This window comes from Pteropus medius, unplaced genomic scaffold (assembly GCF_902729225.1).
Source record: "Pteropus medius unplaced genomic scaffold, Ma_sr-lr_union100, whole genome shotgun sequence".
Taxonomy (NCBI): Eukaryota; Metazoa; Chordata; class Mammalia; order Chiroptera; family Pteropodidae; genus Pteropus; species Pteropus medius.
The window spans coordinates 114,480-135,413 of NW_024340699.1; the positions used below are offsets into that span (position 1 = coordinate 114,480).

General features: G+C 38.8%; 1 protein-coding gene across 4 annotated transcripts in view; it reads right to left on the reverse strand.

Annotated features, from left to right (window-relative positions):
• Positions 1-877: 877 nt before the first annotated feature.
• HAVCR1 (hepatitis A virus cellular receptor 1) overlaps positions 878-20,934 on the reverse strand; it is a 34,849-nt gene continuing 14,792 nt past the window's right edge. For 2 of the 4 annotated variants that reach the window (XM_039876451.1, XM_039876450.1), the window contains 7 exons: positions 17,668-17,757; positions 14,241-14,330; positions 11,191-11,289; positions 8,102-8,157; positions 6,390-6,501; positions 5,588-5,624; positions 878-3,410 (listed from right to left, as the gene is read on the reverse strand). In XM_039876451.1, the coding sequence (XP_039732385.1) occupies positions 3,299-3,410; positions 5,588-5,624; positions 6,390-6,501; positions 8,102-8,157; positions 11,191-11,289; positions 14,241-14,330; positions 17,668-17,757 (596 nt within the window). In that variant the 3' untranslated portion in view covers positions 878-3,298. The remainder of the gene's footprint in view (positions 3,411-5,587; positions 5,625-6,389; positions 6,502-8,101; positions 8,158-11,190; positions 11,290-14,240; positions 14,331-17,667; positions 17,758-20,934) is intronic. The other 2 variants (XM_039876453.1, XM_039876457.1) reach the window with 2 other exon arrangements.

Consider the following 20,934-nt stretch of genomic DNA (forward strand, 5'->3'; position numbering starts at 1 on the left):
ACATGCGAACTTAGAACAGTGTCACTGAAGCACATAAAAGGGTTAATATAATTTGGTGATGCACAGCAGTTTTAGCCCTTAATGTGCAAAAGTGCTGTTTTCAAGAATGGGACTCCCCTCAAACAGCTGTGTTCACAGAGCCCTGTTCGCCCAAACACCCTGTGAGGAGCCGCACCCACGCCTCCAGCCTCGTTCTTTGTCAACCTTCTCGCTCACTTTGCTGTGGCCACACTGGCTTTCTTACTCCTTGGAACACAACTTAGTCTCTCCTTCTTAGTACACAGCTTCTTTCTGCTCCAAGGCCCCTGCTTTTGGTGGGATTCCTTCGAGTGGCGGCCTTTCTTGGTTCCGATGCAAATGTCACCTCTTTCCCAGAGGCAGCTCCTGACCAGCCCTGTACCACTCCCATACTCTCCAAATCCCTCGCACCCTCAGGCATCCTCTATCACAGTAGTTTTCAATCCTGGGTGACACTGCCTGTCAGGAGATATCAGGTAAGGTCTGGAGACATTTGCCATTGTCACAACTGGAGGGGCACAACTGTCACCTGGTTGGTAGAGGCCAGGGATGCTGCTCAACGTCTTACAAAGCACAGGACAGTCCCCCACAACAAAGGGTTATCTGGCCCCAAATGCCATGGTTGAGAAGCCAGGCTCTTTCACTACTCCCTTTCTCCGCAGCATTAATCAGTACCAGCATTGATGGTTCTGGCGGGGGACAGTTCCTCTCTACTAGATAGGAGCTCCTTGGGAATTGGAGTTCAGGGTCGTTCTAGAGTGCCAGGCACACCTGACCCTCCCTGCCCTTGGCTGGAGAGTCCACACTGATTTGAAGATGCCTGGCCCCGATGAATAGATGAGCCCAGAAGAGAAGTCAGTTTTCAAAAGGAAAATGAAAATCATGTTTATTGGACAGTGAACACATAATGAACCTAGGACACCCTCACACTTTGGCACACTCACAAAATTATCTTCACAGCCATCAGTGAACGATTGGTTCTGCTACTACTTAAAGATGTATAAAATTTCCCAAGTTTAAATAGATGGTCTTAATTATACCTGTGTCCTAATGTCCCAAGACAGATTGTAAAAAATGGAAAATTTGAAACATTCTACAAGATTGATATATTTAAAGCCAGAATTTAATATTCACCAAATACCTTCCCTTCCTTTCTTCTTGGTTATTGACAATTATTTTCTATGGCATAAAATGAAAGAAAAAATTATCCAATAAAGTTTTCCATAAAAGAAATATTCAAAGATTAAAAAAAAAAAAAGATGTTCTATATAGCAAGAGACTAATGAAAGCAACACTTGACATTATCTACTGAGCACTAATGCTAGATCTGCTAGTACTACAAACTCAACTAAAAAAACCACTTGCATTTCTGTAGAGATTTTCACTTTGCAGACTTTCACAAGTAACATGTCATACACTCTGAAGTAGGTTTGGAAATAATAATCTCTAACAGACGTAAAAAAATTGGCATCAAAAAGTTTGCCCTAATGTCATCAGCGTTATTGTGAGTTAGGATTAGAACTCAAGTCCTGGTTCTAATTCTGTGTCACCTGCTTTCTCCAGGACCCCGCATATTGTTTCACAGAATGCTACTGGGCAAGCTAGTAGTCACTGCGCTCATGGGTTTCAAACGCATTTTGGAAATGCTGGATTAAACAAAGTTAACCAGATTTCTTTAATGTGCCATCGTAAATCTCCAGGAAAGGTACAGGGAATAGAGCAGGCGTCATAAATCCAAAGGCCCACAAAAGTCACAAAGTAGGTAACAAACACGCGCATGCAGGCAAGGCAAGGACTGGGGCGGGGGAGGGCGGGGGGCGCTAAGGGGTTGAGATGCCATCTAATGGGGTCCTGGTTGCATCAACTGCAGTCCATTGTTGCCAGGACATTCCAGAGAAGCTACAAATCTGGGCTTTAATCTGAAAACTCCATGGTTATGCATGTTGTCTTGAATTTAAAAGAAAAACACTACAGTTGTACCAAATTTTTTAGACCAGTCTAGCTTTGCCTCAGTTGGGAACCTAACACAATGCATAACAATCTTATTTGTCTGTATAACCTTTATTCAGCGGTACTATTAATTTCTTAGAATTCTGCAGACTGCTCTCCTAGACCATAATGGTTTCAGTAGCTCTGAACCACAAGCATGAATTATTTCAGGGTTAAATCAAATTGAAATTAATATCCAGCCTTGTTAACTCTTCATACAGAAATGTTTCTGGTGGCTAAAACTATCCTTAACTTTTGTTTAACTCTCTTGGTAAAACCAAAAATTCAATTGCAGAAAAGGAATAGCACTGAAATTGATTTGACATAAAAACAAAAAACTTCATCCTTGCAAAACAATTTTAAAAATCAAAGTCATTTGGGGACAATTTAGAATTTCAGTTATATGTGCAAACTTACTTTTCTAACTCAGAAAGTCTTTTTCCCTATTCTCTCCCCTTTTTTTTCCTTTATCTATCTCTGCCTTACATCATTCTAAAAATTAGTTTAGATTCCCTGATGGTTGTCTACATAAGTGCCTGAACTATGGCACAGATATAGCAGACACAGCTACATGTGTTAAGTCACATGGCAATGGATTTTCTTACCCTGCGATCTAATTGGTCCACACACTGTCCCAGCTTCTTTTAACTGCTACAATACCCATCCTAGTCCCAGGGAAAGCATTTAAAACCTTATGTGTTCAGAGTCATTAAAAAAAAGATCTACTGGTGAAATCACACTGACTTAATTTCCCTATGAGGGAAATAAAAACTTGTGCATTGCCATGATTTAAAAACCTTGGGGGACCTAAGAAATGTAATACTTGAAGTTGCAAGATAAAAAATAAGAGATAATCATGAAATGCTTCCAAGTAAAGTCATTTAAGTACCAAATTAGATTTGTTAATTTTAAGTCCTAATTAACTCTTCTTGAGAGCTTCGATGACCAAAGTGAAGTTTTCTTGTCTCCCCAGTGATAATTCTTGATGGATGCAGGATTCATAATATCTAAAGAGAATATACATCTCTGAAGTGTTCATTTCATATTTGGGAGAGAGCACTGCCATAACCAGAAAGGCTGAGTCGGTTCAATATAAACAATGAGGACTATATTACTAACGAGGCTGACTACACAAGTAGAAGAGCTAGACACACTCTACCCAACACCACTGACATGGGCAAATGACCAAAAAAAAAAAATCATCCTGGAACTTAAAAAGACTCTGACATGCTGTTACATGGTCACTGTCTTCTGCAGTTAAGGGCACAAAGCCCTAGAGAGCCACTGGATCTTAATGCGTGTCATAAACATTGTTCTCAAAGTAGATATTCTCATCTGCTCGGTAGTGCACCACAGTTGCATTTTCCAAAGCTCCATTCTTCAAGTCATTTGATGAAACCTTGCTACAAAAAGAATAACATGATAAGAGAAAAGCAGACCACTTCAAAAGTATGGGCAACATGTGTGTTTACACTCAGTTAAGACTGGGTATTGGCACCTCCCAGACCCCCTTCACATAACCTATGGAATGAACAGAAGCCTCCAGAGCTATTAAGTTGTGGAATGGTGGTTTAGGAAGCAGGTAGAGCCTAAGCAGTATTCAGAAAAAAGTCAGACTAGTCTCCTTCAAGGGCCTCATGTAATAAAATACAAAAATTAATCATCTAGAACAATAATTGAAGTACTAAATCAAGATGCATATATTCTCAGAGGTGGCTAAGAAATGATTGCTGTTTTTCCAACTGAGAACTCTGATATCTTAAAGGGATTATTGAATCTATGATGTGGTCTATATACTGTATTTAAGATCAACAAAGAACACAAAATATCCGAGCATATTGGATGTAGTAAAATAGTGTTGTTTCACAGAAGTGTGTATTGGATCATGGTATCAAAATCTTACCGTGTCTTAATGGTCAGAATTTGAAAGACATCTGTTAGATGACTTTTATAACATATACACTCATACATAAGGGTACAAAAATGTTATGTGTAGTTTTTATATGGCTGCTTTTTCTAATTTGTATATATATATATAGTGACCGGTTTTATTACATAAACCTGCCCAGAAATGATGTGTACAGCTCCGATCTTTAAATGGACCAGTCACACAGCTGTGAAAATAGCTTAGGTGTTAATAGCTCGAAATGAGTCAGTGTGATGCAGCTGCCAAAAAAAAAAATCATGAGGAAATGCTAATTTTTGTTGTTTTTTCTTTCTTTTTTACATTTTATAATATTTCCTACAGTAAGTGTTTTTATTAAGTAATAGAAAGTAGAGATAAAGCAAATGTTAACAGTGAAGGACAAAAATCAAGTAAAATAATGCTATATTCCACGCTTTTCTGTCTCTAAGGAGTATTTTTTTCCTTCTATTCTTGGAAGCGGACAGTCAAAAAACTTCCATAAGTATGAGATGTAGACTCTAAAAGACTTATGATTGAGTCTTTTACCTGCTGTGTGGGGTATCCTTGGATGTCACTTAACAGTCCTAAACCTGTTTCCAATCTATAAAGTGAGAATAATAGTGCCTGTCTCACAAGTTTATTGCTGTGAAGGGCATGATTGCAATAACTGAAGCCAACATTTATGGATCACTTGAAATGTGCTGGGTATTGTTCAAGGCACATTCTGTGGATTGGATCATGTAATTAACTACAACAGAGGAAAGACTGTGTGCAAATATCCAATGAAAAAGAACTAGAAATAATGAATGGCAGCCTCAGAGGGATTGATTTTGAATCGAAGAAACACCTTGCGTAAAGCCCAAGCTGAAATAAATGAAGCAGGCTACTTGGAACTGGAAGTAAGCAGTGGCTTCATATCATTACAGGTGTTCGAGCAGATGACCACAAGGCCTGGATGCAAGTAAAAGGGACTGAACTTTTAACTAGGCAGTAGGCTGGGTTCACAAAATGGGTTTGTAAGTTCAAATGTCTATGAGGCCCGATAAGCAAAGTAAAGGAGCGGAGCAGGCTGGGGATGGAAGAACAGGGGATGAGGGCACTGTGGAGAACTGGAGGCACTGGCCCCACCACGGTGCTGCTGGCCTTCTCCAGCCTGGAGTCGTCTCCCTGCAGATCTTTGCAGAGGTGCCTTCTACTCCTCAGGGATCACTCACACAGTCCATTGACCCTGCTCTATATTGTCCATGGTATTTGTCTAGAAGCACTAAAAGGACCCTGTTTATTTGCTTGTATGTTTCCTGTCTGTTTTGTTCAACTCTTTAGAATGTATAACAGGCATTCGGTAAACAAATTACTAAATGAAATAAAGAAACAAACAACTCATTCAAATGTTTTGTCAAACAAAATTTGTGATTTGGTTCCCTTACTCGAAGACTTTAGGTTTGAGGTACCCCTTCTGAAGCAGTTCATGACATATTCCAGGGAAATACAGAAAGCTAAGAACATCACTGGAAGTTGTGGACAGCAATGGAGACACGTGTTAAACTAGTTTTCAGGATCCAGGGTATAAAATGGAAAGGTCAGGAGCAAGAGGAAAGGGACAGAGAAATTTTTCTTTGTTTTGATTAGAGAAGGAACACTGAAAGGCATTGACACAAACCCTTTCTAACTTACCTTATTTGTAACACCTTTTTTCTTGTGCATAAATATTCTAAATTGAGAGGAGTTGAAGAGAAAATAAACATGTCAGTCAAAGAACTCATTAGATCTTTTTTCAAACAAAATCTTTTTCCTGTTATTACTTTAATATGAACAAATTCTGTATAGAGCCAGAGCCTAAAAAAAGTAAATTTGGAAGAATGTTTTTAAAAAGGGGAAAAAAAAACAAACAAACAACTCGGACTAGGCTCTTACCCAATAACTTCTTCAGGTAACTCCTTTGGAATATATACGACCCAAATAAACCCCTTAGCGCAAATTATTATATGTTCATTAATAGTTTAGTGTATTCACTCACATGCCCCAGCTGACCTTAATGCTATTATTAACACTTATATTTCATTTCTAAAAATCTATGATTGTGGTTCTTTCCTGGAGGCTGGTTACACACATACACAAGTCAATGGTTACTTTTTAGAACCCTTTCTTCTACTTTTACCCTGAAATCTGTTTCCCTGCCAGTGTTAACCCCTCTTCGGTTAAGTGAGTTTTGTAAAACTCTCAATATATTATTCTTCGCTTCCAAATCCCAGCTCTACCCAAGAAACTCTTATTTCTTCATATTTAATTTCTCCTATAGAGATTTTAAATTTCATTTTTCCCCTTATGGGCCAATATATATTCTTTTAAAGTATGGGTTATGAAACAGAGAAGTTATGTTAAATCAGAATTAGGTGGTCTGTGGAGCTGCTTAGACCAAGGCAGTTGAGCTCTAGAACCCTCTCTGTCCCCTTAGGCACAATCCTGAACGACTTACTTTTGGAAATTACAGCAGCCAAAATAGTGAGCAATATCATGGCGGTGATAGAGATTCCAGCGTAGAATGCCTCATTGGTGGTCAGCTGTGGAGTTTGTTCCAGGCACACGAGCTAAGGACACATCAGAAGATGGAAAAAGCATGTTGTTAGAATTATGGGTAGAAAACATTTCCTAAAATAGCATACTCAGATAAGTTTACCTTTACTGGCCCTTGGCTACTCTAGACCATGAAGAAAGGATGAGACCAAATAATCTGAGGTTGTAACCATGGTGAAATTCTAAGACAATTTGAAATGTAATATGTATTTGGGGAGGTAGAAATATCTTATATGTTGTTTGGAATGGTATTTATATAGATGTATACATTTATCAAAGCTCACTGCACACTTCAAAGGATGCTCTTTATTATAATATATGTAAATAATCCATTTTTTAAAAAAAATTACTAAACTAAAATACATAGCTTAATAAATACAACCTACTATTTTATTAAAAAAGAAAAAAAGCAATATTTATTTATATACAAGTTGACAGGGTGATACTATCTGATGCTGTGTGTATGCGCTCAAACATTAATTTGGTCCTTAATACAGTCCTTATGTTTTTAATGTCACTTCAAGACTCTATTTATGTCTATATAAATGGATCTGAATTCAGCTGCCCACGGACACGGCCCTGATGAACAATTAACTTAAAATTCTGCGCAACTGGGTAGAATATAGAATTTTGTTTAAATCTCCAGGAGGTGGACCTACTGGGTCAAATTGTATGCTTCATGTTTTCATCTTAACATTCTCAGAATCAAGCCTCAAAAAGCTCACAATTTTGCTATGGCCCATCATGAACTTGCTTCTAAGTTGCTTCTGCTTGTTGCTAAACATACTTGTCCAACAGGTAACTCAGGTCAAGAACAATCTCACCATTCTGAATGATTTTTTTTTTTTTAATTCAGCGTATGCCTGGCTATAGAGTAAGATAAAATCACTTACATAGTAGCAGTTCTGGGATTTAGAAGGTATGCACAAGTTCAGCCCACATCCATCAGGGTCCATGCCATGTGAGTTGTTAAATCGCTCCACCTTGCCTGACTTGAATTTTTTTTACTATGACCCAGCTGTCATTTCTCACCACTTGTAACCAGGATTGATACCTTAATAAGTCATCCTGTGTGGAGGTTAAGGTATAGAAAAACTCAGAAGTGGCCTCCAAATTTCTATATAGCATGATGTTGGGTTGGAAAAGGATATTAGAGGGCCTGTATTTAAGCACACGCATTACCACTTTCATAATATTTCTGTGTGGAATGGTCACCAGGCCACCAGAGGCACTCAAAACATGTTATTCACCAAATGATGACCAAAGGCTTCCTGGGTATGTTATGTTAACTCACTCTCCTTGAGTTAATTCATTCTTTTTGGTCCAATTTTTGGCCAGGAGACAAAGTCTACAGTGCGTGAGTGTTGGTGTTCACGTATGTCAGTAAAATATCACTTATCAGGTATCTCTATCAAACCGGTCTACTCGTATCTAAATGAACTTTTCAAATTAATTAAAGCATCATTAGTTAAGAAACAAATTCTTTTCTTCCTTGTCTTGTAACTAAAAAGAATCAATCTCTGGGCCAGTCATACAGAAGGAATCTCTAAATAGAACTTGCTTCCAGAGAGACATACAAGTGAATTTGGCTAATAAAAGAAGGAACATGCTTACAGTTTCATTGTATTGCCAACCGCCATCTGAAGGCTGTGCCACAGTGCCATTCCCATCTGCTCAACAAAAAGGAAAATCAATTAGAATTACAAAAATTATTAAATTTTCGCTGCAGACACTAAATGTATTCACACTGATTTCTGGTGATGGATGAAAAGCTGAATAATAATATGGCCAAATGTGGCAGGTTACAAGACTTATACCAAGTTACTAACATTTATTGGTTTATCCTATAAGGTTGTATTTATTAACCATTTTGCATGGACCCTGTGAAAATGGAACCCACTTTACTTTTGAATGAGAGAAAAATGCATAACATACAAAGTTTTACCTTCAATTTTAGGGGCACAGAGGTATTCTTGGAACTAAGTTAAGAATGCCACTTAAAGGTAGATAACTGATATTTGTATGCCAGCTAAGAACCTGGCAATGAGATCCCAGAGACCATATGTACATCTAAACATCAAACTACTCTATCAGGAATGGACAGTACATTGATTTTACATTCAAAATGTAAGTAAAATGCACTAAGATTATCTAAATCAAGAGGCATATATCTCCTACATTATAAGCTAATGAGCCTAGATATCAGACATAAAACCGGTATATCATACATTACCTAAAAGCCTAATATAAGAAGATATTGTTCCTTAACATTTAGAATGTTCAAATTTTAATAGTGCTTTGAAATATCTATTTTGTAACAGAGAATATATTGCTGGCCTTCCTAGGTCAAATGTAGAATTCTCTTTTTACTGAGTATCTACACTATACTAAGCACTTTACAACCTTATGACAATTTCTTTAAACCTATTTTATAGATAAGGAAACAGACCTGGAATGGATAAATAAGTCTCCAACTCTAGTAAATGACAATAGCCTCTGCTCATGACCACCACACACTCCCATCAAATGAAAACACTACAAGTCTTTGAAATTCCCTAACTGCTGACAAAGGTATAGAAACTCAATGGTAATAAATTGGAATGATCATATCCCTGTATATGTTTACATTACTACTCTGTTTAAATTTTGCTCATTCTGAGACTGCTTTTAGCCTAAGGCACTACTTAGGTTTAGGCTATGTTTCTGATTTGCATTATGACCTTAAAGTAAGTCCTTCAGGTCTAGAACTGGATGATGCAGTAAAAATTGCATGAACTCGAGTCTGATGAAATTTGAGTTCAATGCTGACAATGTCCATTAGGAATGTGACCTTGATCAAGGTCCTTTGCATGCACTTATTTGTGTATGTGTGTGTGTAATTCTAGCTACTTAGCTTGAACTACAGCAATAAGCTGTTAATATCACCCATCTCATAAACCTGTTCAATTAGATGGTGCACATAAAGCACTTCATACCGCTCCAGATAAGTATCAGCTATGACTACATATTATGATGTTACAATAGAAGGTTCAGTGCAGGGAGGAACATTGCGCAACGACTTTCCAAGCATCGACTTTCCAACCATCGTGCCCTTCTATCGGCAGGAACACCTAGTGAGGAAAGCCACAACTTGCCCATGGCCGTGTAGCTAGTAACTGGCAGAGGAACTTGGAGCTGTCTCGAAAACAAAGCCACAGGGCTTCCCCAGTCTGGCAATATCAGTAAATAAGGTCTGCCTTAAAGAATTCAATGAGATAACATGTGATGCTTTCCTGGCATATACACTGTCAAAGATGGGTGGCAGGCCATGTGATGACCAAAATCTCCAAATCTAACATTCTTTGTTTCTCTGAGGCTTCCGCCCACAGAAAGCTGATAGGCACAGCAAGGATTAGGCTCTAGAGCCTCAGATACACCGCCAAGAAGGCATCAAACACAAGTCATGGGGACACAGCTGCTCCAATGTCTATTCTATCCCAGAAAGCTCTACCTTGACCAGGTTTTAGTGAACATGACATTTTAGAGAATGATTCCCACTCCTGCTTTCTTCTTCCTCACACCCTTAAAAGTGTGGGTGCAACTGCTCCCACTGCTGTTACCTTGTGTTCTTATCTATTTTCACTATGTTTATGTGTCTAGAAATTTTTCCCACTAAGGATTCCACTTTCGAAACAGAATGTCACCATTATGAAATCCCAACTCAATAGGTCCCAGTCTGAATCTCACTGTAGGTCCATTTTAAGTTAACCATCTTGAAGAAATATTTGGCAGAAGATAAGCCATTCAGGGCCTCCTACAGAGTGGCCACTCTTGTGTACAGTGAGTCATATACATGAGGAGTCTTGCAAGGTTTGACCTTGCTTGGATGCAACACAAGCACAAGGACACATGGCCAGCTCTGTGTTACAGAGGGATTCAGCATGTGGTACTCACCACACTTACCACTATGGGCAACAGAATTAGATGGAAAAGATGACAGGATTCAGTATCACCTTTCTCCACCACAGGAAAGACCCATCAATCTTACATTTGAGAAAGGAGAGAGTATATGGGACCTGTCCAGAATGGGGAGAATGGGGAAGACATGTTGAAGGAGAACAGCAGATTCTCAGAGGGGCATGCCCTCAACCCATCTCAAAGTGTCCATTTGCAAGCCTGGCAAGGAAGCAGGGGAGCCTCCTGGATACAGTAGGCTCTGAGGCTGAGAAGAAACATAAACATGGGTGACTGGTGATTTGCATTTAATTGTTTCACAGCTCTGGGCCAAGGGAGCAAGCCTAGTAGTAAGTCTGGAGTCAAAACTGGTTTGTTTTATTTAGAAAAATAGAGATATGCATGTAGATGTTCCCAAATCATGCAAGCTACCTATGCTAGCCACGTATATGTACTATGGACATCTAAGTAGTAGTCATAGTTGCTATTATATCTGTCACCCTTATAACTCTGTGCCAAGATCTTTATCTCATTTAATCCTCACAAGGATTCTACATGATCAGTGATGTTCCTTCCATTTTACAAATAATGGAAATAGATTCAGAGAGAGCAAAACTTTTGATCAAGTCACATCGCTGATTGCAGGGGCCAGTGCTGGCACTTATGTTAGATCTGTCTTATTCCAGAATATGTGATCTCAACAACACAACAATGATTATTAAATTTAAATGCCCAGTAAAGAAATTTTATCAGGAAATAAATGAAGTTACCTGTTAGGCAAGAGTTCGATTGTAAGCTGGTCGTATATGTTTTCTGTGGAGTGGTAGGCTGGGTTTCTGTCGTCTGCACTGGAGAAGATGAAATATTTTCTGGAATGAAAAAAATCAAAGAGCTGTGTTCTATTTGTAGAGAAAAAGTCCCATCCCTACAAAAGGAGACAACGAGACTAAAATCAGAAATTACCTTCAGCTCTTTTTTCAGAAATACATCCAAAGATGTCAACGAGGCATTGCACTACCATCTAGGTATTTCATAATCATGAATAAATCTGACCTAGATAATGATCTGGACAGTCAACTAAAGACAGAATTATTTCACAGTTTTTATACTCCTAGCTCTTTAAATGTATAAAGTCTACACTAGTGCACTTATGTAGGACACCCAATTGAGCTTTTATCCATACAAGTGACATTTCATTTTTATGCAACAGGGATCTGGGAGTTTGCGCTAACCTGCCCTCCCTCTTAACAACAACTCTAATCTGGATTTTCTGACCTTATTCAAGTTCCCAATTATCCATTCACACACTTTTGCACAGAGATGCACATACTGACCTGTACAGGATAAACTCACAATATATAATTCCTTGAAGCCTCTTCAAGGTGACTATATTACCCAGGGTCTCAGCCTTGGTAATGATTCACACCCTCAAAGTAAGTTTCCCGGTAGACCTCGACCCTGGCTCCTTCTGCGGTCGCACCTGGTCATTTCTTTTGTCAGACTGACTTCTTGTGTTGTCTGACTCATCTCTTTTTTCTACCCAAAAATCCTCACTCAGAATTCTCCAACACAGGGCTCCATTTCCTTTTCTTTCTTGAAATCAATCCTTTGTTTTCCATCAAATATCTTACCTTCTCCACAGAGTACGTCACTTCCTCTTTATAAGATCTTGATATTCCAACCCCTTAGAGCACCACAGAATTTTAGAGCAAATTGTGATGCTGACTGGATAATAATTCTCAAACCTGGGCTTTCCCTTGCCTCTCATTGGTCTTTTTGTTTCCTCTTTTCTACCAAAGTCTTCACATTTCTAATCTCCCTTTCTCATGTTCTGTCCTGTTTCCCTGTCTTCCTCTTATATTCTAACCTGTAACAATTGTGGTTCTCTTTAGGAACTAAGAACAAGACGCTATAAGAACATCAGATGACCAGAGTCTCTCCAACTTAGATCTGTGCGAAAAAAACCTCCTGGGCTTAAATTCTTTCCGAAGGTTAGGTCTTCATGGGTATCCTTCTTCCTTCTCCTGATCCTACAACCTTACATCAAACCATCTACACATATTTTAGGCAACTAGCATGTGCCAGAGGACTGAGAACAGACAGGGAGTGGTGTAAAGACAAATGTCTGCACTGAATTAGCTCCAGCGTTCAACTCCATCCTAAACTCAGACTCCTTAGGACACTATCAGGATAAGGATAAGGCTCAATGCAATAAATAATACAATTCATATTCCCCAGGTGCTCACACAGACATTAAACCAACACTTTTATTCTGAATCTTTGCTTCAAACAAAGTCAAAAACATGTTCACCAAAATGATTCCACTAATCCACACACTTTTGCAGGCACGAACTAAGTCAAACTAAGTATAAAGAAACTAAAGCAATAATGAGAATACAGACTCTTTAGTATGTTCAGCTGCCTGGAACAAAGCTGTTTGTCTTACAAACTTTTATGGCTCAAAAATTGCAGTTTTAACCTGAAGTCCTCTCTTCCAAACTCAGTTCGTAGACCAAATGCCTTAAGTCCCTCTTGGTTAAATATATGCATAGTTCAATCAGAGGCAAGGAAAAATCAGTATGTTTCATTAGATATATCTAGCTAAGAACTGTGACATCTCTGTTGCTCCTCAGAATCCAGAGCCACATCAAAATATAAAAGTTTTGAAGGCTGTGAGAATCTTCACTAAAAGTTATCATTTCAATCTTAGAAATAGAAGATTTTAATATAAACTGGTCCTCAAGATGGAAAGCTATTTCCCCACTCATACTTCTAATTATTCTCCATTTATATTAAATCTAAATCTCACCTATCAGAAATTTGAAGTGTGACCCATGTAGCCTGTATTGAAAAAATCACGTATATGCCAAATCGCTGAATCTTCAAACCTGATCTTTAATAGTATAAAGAGCATGAATAGTAAAACGCCTTAATCTAAGTTAAAAGTATAAATACCTTTTATTTAAGTTTATGCTACATAATAAAGTAAAGGATGCTAGAAGCAAAAATGTGTAAGTCACTAACTGCTATGAAAAGAAAGGGTAATTAAACAAATTCTTTTTTAGTGACAATGTCAAATCTGGATAAATTCATTCAAACATAATCTTGGTGCTCATGAATGAAGGTACGAACCAAAATGTATAACCAGAGTCTCATTTCAAATTAATGAAGACTGAATGCTGACTCAACCACTTTCTATCCATATGCCCAACAACAAATGAACTAAGACTCTGGGCCTTGGTCCCTACAACTATAAAATAGGAATGATTCCCACCTAAAATGTATAGAATTGACATAAGAGTTATGTAATACAATTCTTTAAAGGACTTACCATGATTCCTGAAACATAGGAGAGGAGTAAATGTTTACTTCACTTAAATCTTATGCTGAGTGGAGGGTCTAACTTCAGAGAGGACTAAAGGACCTCCACTCAGAGCTCCTGTGAGGGCAGAATCTCATGAACCTGAAACTTGTTCTTGGGCATTTCCACTATTTTCCTCATAAACTTGTGCTCAACTGGGACAAATCTACACTGTCATCATTAGATGTCAAACATCAGTGGTCTGGGGTAGGTTGGCTAACAATGAAACTATGTGAGAATCTGATTCAAAAACACTACAAGTCCCCTCACTCTGAAAAAAGTTACAGGTACAAAAGGAGCATGTAACATGGCCCAGGAGTTCACGAATCCTGTGAGGTCCATATTTGAAACCAAGGAAAGAAACTTACCCTACAATGTACCTATGCCTTAACACAATGCCCTGGGCAGCCTACACGCTGTCATTAGAAGGCCTCTGGGCTCAGAAACACATCGATTTACCTGTCGTGAGGTTCAGTGTGGTTGCTGATGTTGTAGGAGTGGAGGTAGAGATGTTAGGTGATATTGGAACATTAGTGACCTCAGATGGAGCTAGAATCAACAGAAAAGCAAGGATTAATCAAACAGCAGAAAACCAGGTCTTTGTGCTGGGCCTATACATGAACTCAACCAATGAGACCGACCCTAGGCACAATGGGGCTCTAATCTCCTCTTCTTGCCCGCGCCCCTTCTGTTGCCCTATTCCTCTTCGAACTCGAACCCAGAGTTCTTGTCCTTGGTTAGCAGGAGTCTGACAGGGTTGGGCTTCAGGACAAGCTTGCTAAAAATAAACAGCTGCACTGAAACATATATATTCCAGGAGAGTCAGAGATTTTTAAAAAAAGGTTACCCGCAAATAGCACTGAACCCTTTTGAAAGACCAGCCCTTCCTGAAAGATATGTGTAGTTTCATAAACATCTGCAAAGCAGAGGAGAAGTCCAGGGCCAGAACCTGTCTCAGTCTTATAAGTGGTGAATGACTAACACTTAAACAGTAGTACCCAGGCCAGAATATATACCAGATAAATCACATTCAATTCAGTCAGTTCTGAGGGTACCCTCCCAAGGGACCAAAAATCTTAATGATAATCATTTCACACCCACTAGTGTATTCTGGGTCTCAGAGACTATTATTATACATTACACATCTGGCTAGAAGGTAGACTAGACCATTTAAGGTTCCTTCTCATGTGAGAAGGAACAACAGGTAACATCTTTGGCTCCTTCCAGAGTCAGAGCGGGTATAAGACTTCAAACATCTATTAAAAGGTCTCAGAACTACCCAAATATAGAGCTCAAAACAGTATGAAGCCCAAATGCAATGTCTAGCAAAAAGCAGATCAGTGAAGGCCAGAATCAAAAGTGTATACTTTTTTTATTTTTCTCACCAGGCACCATTTTATCCTGATAGAGCTTTTTGGAATCTCAACTGTACTAAATGGAAAATAGAACCTTTGTTAGGAGACCATTGCTTTGAGTTCTTGAGAGATGCAGCTTAATTTGGAATCAGGCCAATTTTTGCCTTGAAGAGGAAAATAGGTTTTTTTGTTAACAAATATCTTGAGTGTCTATTTACATGCAGGCATTTAAAGCAGAGGTCAGAAACTTTCAGTAAAGGGCCCTAGAGTAAATGCTTTAGGCTATGGGGGATTTATGGTCTCCTGCACTTGGTCAACTCTGCCACTGTAAAAGTAGCCATAGACAAGGTAGTAAGATGACTGGGTATGGCTGTTCCAATACAATTTTATGTACAAAAGAGTCGTGGGCCTTTCTGTTTCTGATCTGGTCCCAGACTATAGTTTGCTGACCCAGATCTAACGTGTAGTCAGAGGCTTTTAAGGGTACAATCCAAACCCTCCCTCCACGTTAAATTCTAATCTAGAGGGAAAAAAGGAAATGTAAAAAATCTAATGAAAGTGCATAAAGAACAATAAAGGAGAAAACCTAATCGGATTTTCTAATGAACGTGTTTTCTTTAGTGGTAAAGTTGCCCCACCAAGCAGCCAGGAAACTATGAGGGAAGATGCAGGTGAGGAAAAGCTCTAGAGAAGATTAAACTATGAACTGGATCTATGAAAACTGCTAGAAAACTTAAGCTAAAAAAGTGGTTCTTGGACTCAGCCATAAAAGGAAAAGTGAAATCTTGCCAATTCTGACAATATAGATGGACATAGAAGATATTTTGCTTAGTGAAGTAAGTCAGACACAGAGAGATAAATGATCTCGCTTACATGTAAAATCTAAAGAACAAAATAAAAACCAAAAGAAATACACTCGTACATAGAACGAACGGATGGTTATCATATGAGAGGAGATTGAAAAGCTGAGTAAAAAAGATGAAGGCATTACGAAGCATAAATTGAGAGTTATGAAATCATTTTACAGATATAAATTACAGCATAGGGAATATTGTCATTAATATTGTAATAACTTTATAGTACCAACTGTGTACTAGATTAGAGGATCACTCTGTAAATTAAATAAATGTCTAACCACTAGCTGTAACCTGAAATGACATGAAATAATATTGAATGTCAACACCAATTGAAAACCAAAAATCTTTTCTTTACATTGGTTATTGGAGGCAGAGAGTCACTTGGGCTCTGTTATGTATGGATCAGCTTCCTACTGGATAAAGCAGTGGCCGTATGAATGCCTGCCTATTAAAGAATTGTAGGCATGACAAAAGTCTCCTACGAATTCCTTTCCATGTCATTTCTTTTTTTCATTCAGCCAGATAAAAATAATTTTTACAGTTCCAAAAAAGTTGTAACCATAATCCCTTCTCCACATGCAGCCTCCTACATGTGTCTATGGAGTTCTATGTCACCAGCCTCTTTGAGCTTCTCTGGACTGCCTCACAGACATAGTTCGCCCAGAGTCAACTGTTTTCTCCATCTAACTTGACCTTGTCTTACTCGCCTTCATGCAGGAAACAAGCAAAGTCCAAAACTTGGAAGAAGCTTTACAGAATAAAGTTCTCTTAATTAAAAAAGAAGATAAAGACATAGCTTACTAAGGCAACAGGTACTGGGTTCCATTGTGAATATACAACCTCTGTGGAAGGAGATTCATTAAGAAAGGGGTACCAGAAACCAGAAAATCCTCAAGAATCCACCTATTTCAAATGATATGAGCATTAGGATGCCCACGTGGAGACGAAAGCATTGTAAACAACTCAGATTTCTGGATACTCAGATTTCCGAGATACTGGCACAGGGTGCGGTGGAACTACCTATGCGCAAACAGTGTATATGCAACAAAATTAAACTGACAATGCTTAAAGCAGGTGATGCACCTACTGTAACTGTCAGCACTCACAGCTATAAAACAGGATTGAAACGCACCGACAATGTATAGGGTTGTCATAAGAGTTGGGTAATACAATTCTTTAAACGAATTAGCATGATTCCTGTCGCTAGCAGAGGAGTAAATGTTTACTTCACTGAAATCTTATGCTGAATGGAGGATCCGACTTCAGAGAGGACTAAAGGACCTCCACTCAGAGCTCCTATGAGGGCAGAATCTCATAAACCTGAACCTTGTTCTCGGGCATTTCCTCTATTTTCCTCATAACTTGTGCTCAACTGGGACAAATCCACACCATCGTCATGAGATATCAAACAGCAGAGGTCTGGGGTGGGTTGGCTAACAACGAATCCATTTAGAATCCGATTCAAAAACACTACAAGTCCCCTCACTCTGAAAAAGTTACAGGTACGAAAGGAGCATGTAACACAGCACAGGCGTTCACAAACGCTGTGAGGGCCGCTTTTGAAAACCAGGGAAGAGCCCTACCCTACGACGTACTTCTGCCTTAACACAATGCCCTGGGTGGCCTACACGCTGTCATTAGAAAGCTTCTGGGCTCAGAAACATATCGCTTTACCTGTCGTGAGGCTCAGTGTGGTTGCTGATGTTGTAGGAGCAGAAGTAGAGATGTTAGGTGGTATTGGGACATTAGTGACCTCAGATGGAGCTAGAATCAACAGAAAAGCAAGGATTAATCAAACAGCAGAAAACCAGGGCTTTGTGCTGGGCCTGTACATGAACTCAACCAATGGGACCGAGCCTAGGCAGAATGGGGCTCTAATCTCCCCTTCTCGCCCCGCATTCCCTTTCCACCCCGAACTCAGTATTTTGTCCTTGGATAGCTAGAGTCTGACAAGGTTGGGCTTCAGGACAAGCTTGCTAAAAATAAACAGCTGCACTGAAACATATATATTCCAGGAGAGTCAGAGTTTTAAAAAAAAAGATTACCCGCAACTAGCACTGAAGCCCTTTGAAAAGACCAGCCCTTCCTGAAAGATATGTGTAGTTTCATAAACATCTGCAAAGCAGGGGAGAAGTCCAGGGCCAGAACCTGTCTCGGTCTTATAAGTGGTGAATGACTAACACTTAAACAGTAGTACCCAGGCCAGAATATATACCAGATAAATCACATTCAATTCAGTCAGTCCTGAGGGACCAAAAATCCTAATGATGATTATTTCACACCCACTAGTGTATTCTGGGTCACAGAGACTATTATTATACATTACACGTCTAGCTAGAAGGTAGACTAGACCATTTAAGATTCCTTCTCATGAGAAGGAACGCCAGGTAGCATCTTCGGCTCTTTCCAGAGTCAGAGAGGGTATAAGACTTCAAACATCTATTAAAAGGTCTCAGAACTACCCAAATATAGAGCTCAAAACGGTATGAAGCCCAAACGTAATATCTGGCACAAAAGCAGATCAGTGAAGGCCAGAATCAAAAATGTATACTTTTTTTATTTTTCTCACCAGGCACCATTTTATCCTGATAGAGCTTTTTGGAATCTCAACTGTACTAAATGGAAAATAGAACCTTTGTTAGGAGACCATTGCTTTGAGTTCTTGAGAGATGCAGCTTAATTTGGAATCAGGCCAATTTTTGCCTTGAAGAGGAAAATAGGTTTTTTTTCTTAACAAATATCTTGAGTGTCTTTTACATGCAGGCATTTAAAGCAGAGGTCAGAAACTTTCAGTAAAGGGCCCTAGAGTAAATAAATGCTTTATAGGCTATGGGGGCTTAATGGCTTAGTCACTTGGTCAACTCTGCCACTGTAAAAGTAGCCATAGACAAGGTAGTAAGATGACTGGGTATGGCTGTTCCAATACGATTTTATGTACGAAAGAGTGGTGGACCTTTCTGTTTCTGATCTGACCCCAGACTATAGTTTGCTGACCCAGATCTAAGGTGTAGTCAGAGGCTTTTAAGGGTACCATCCAATCCTCTCTCTCCACTTTAAAATCTAATCTAGAGGGAAAAAAGGAAATGTAAAAAATCTAATGAAAGTAGCTTAAGGAACAATAAAGGAGAAAACCTAATCGGATTGTCTAATGAACGTGTTTTCTTTAGTGGTAAAGTTTCCCCACCAAGCAGCCAGGAAACTATGAGGGAAGATGCAGGTGAAAAAAAGCTCTAGAGAAGATTAAAGTATGAACTCGGTCTATGAAAACTGCTAGAAAACTTAAGCTAGAAAAACTAGTTCTTGGACTCAGCCATAAAAGAAAAAAATGAAACCTTGCCATTTCTGATGATATAGATGGACATAGAAGATATTTTGTTTAGTGAAGTAAGTCAGACACAGAGAGATAAATGATCTCGCTTACATGTAAAATAAAAGAACAAAATAAAAAACCAAGAGAAACACACTCATACGTAGAACAAACTGATGGTTACCACATGAGAGGGGATTGAAAAGCTGGGTGAAAAAGGTGAAGGCATTAAGAAGCATAAATTGATAGTTACGAAATTGTCTTATGGATATAAATTACAGCATAGGGAATATTGTCATTAATATTGTAATAACTTTATAGTACCAAGTGGGTACTAGATTAATTAGGGGATCACTCTGTAATTTAAATAAATGTCTAACCACTAGCTGTACACCTGAAATGAATATGAAATAATACTGAATATCAACACCAATTGAAAACCAAAAATCTTCTTTCAATTGGTTATTGGAGGCAGAGAGTCACTTTAGCTCAGTTAAGGATCAACTTCCTACTGGATAAAGCAGTGGCCCTATAAATGCCTGCCTATTAAAGAATTGTAGGCATGACAAAAGTCTCCTACGAATTCCTTTCCATGATTTCTTTTTACATTCAGCCAGATAAAAATAATATTTACAGTTCCAAAAAAGTTGTAACCATAATCCCTTCTCCACATGCTGCCTCCTACATGTGTCTAAGGAGTTATATGTCACCAACCTCTTTGAGCTTCTCTGGACTGCCTCACAGACATAGTTTACCCAGAGTCAACTGTTTTCTCCATCTGACTTGACCTTGTCTTACTCGCCTTCATGCAGGAAACAAGCAAAGTCCAAAACTTGGAAGAGGCTTTACAGAATAAAGTTCTCTTAATTAAAAAAGAAGATAAAGACATAGCTTACTAAGGCAACAGGTACTGGGTTCCATTGTGAATATACAACCGCTGTGGAAGGAGATTCATTAAGAAAGGGGTACCAGAAACCAGAAAATCCTCAAGAATCCACCTATTTCAAATGGTATGAGCATTAGGATGCCCACGTAGAGACGAAAGCATTGTAAACAACTCAGATTTCTGGATTTCATGAAAATCTTAAAATCATCTGGTGAATAGTTATTGAAACACTAATGTTTTCACATCGCAACAATGTAATTTTATTTTTTAAACAAGCAATGTTATGATATGATGTGAGATATGCTTCAAAAAATCCAAGACCTGGCACAGGGTGCGGTGGAACTACCTATGTGTAAACAGTGTATATGCAACAAAATTAAACTGACAATGCTTAAAGCAGGTGATGCACCTACTTTAACTGTCAGTACCCACAGCTATAAAACAGGATTGAAATGCACCGACAATGTATAGGGTTGCCATAAGAGTTGGGTAATACAATTCTTTAAACGAATTAGCATGATTCCTGTCGCTAGCAGAGGAGTAAATGTTTACTTCACTGAAATCTTATGCTGAATGGAGGATCTGACTTCAGAGAGGACTAAAGGACCTCCACTCAGAGCTCCTGCGAGGGCAGAATCTTATGAAACTGAACCTTGTTCTCGGGCATTTCCTCTATTTTCCTCATAAACTTGTGCTCAACTGGGACAAATCCACACCATCGTCATGAGATATCAAACAGCAGAGGTCT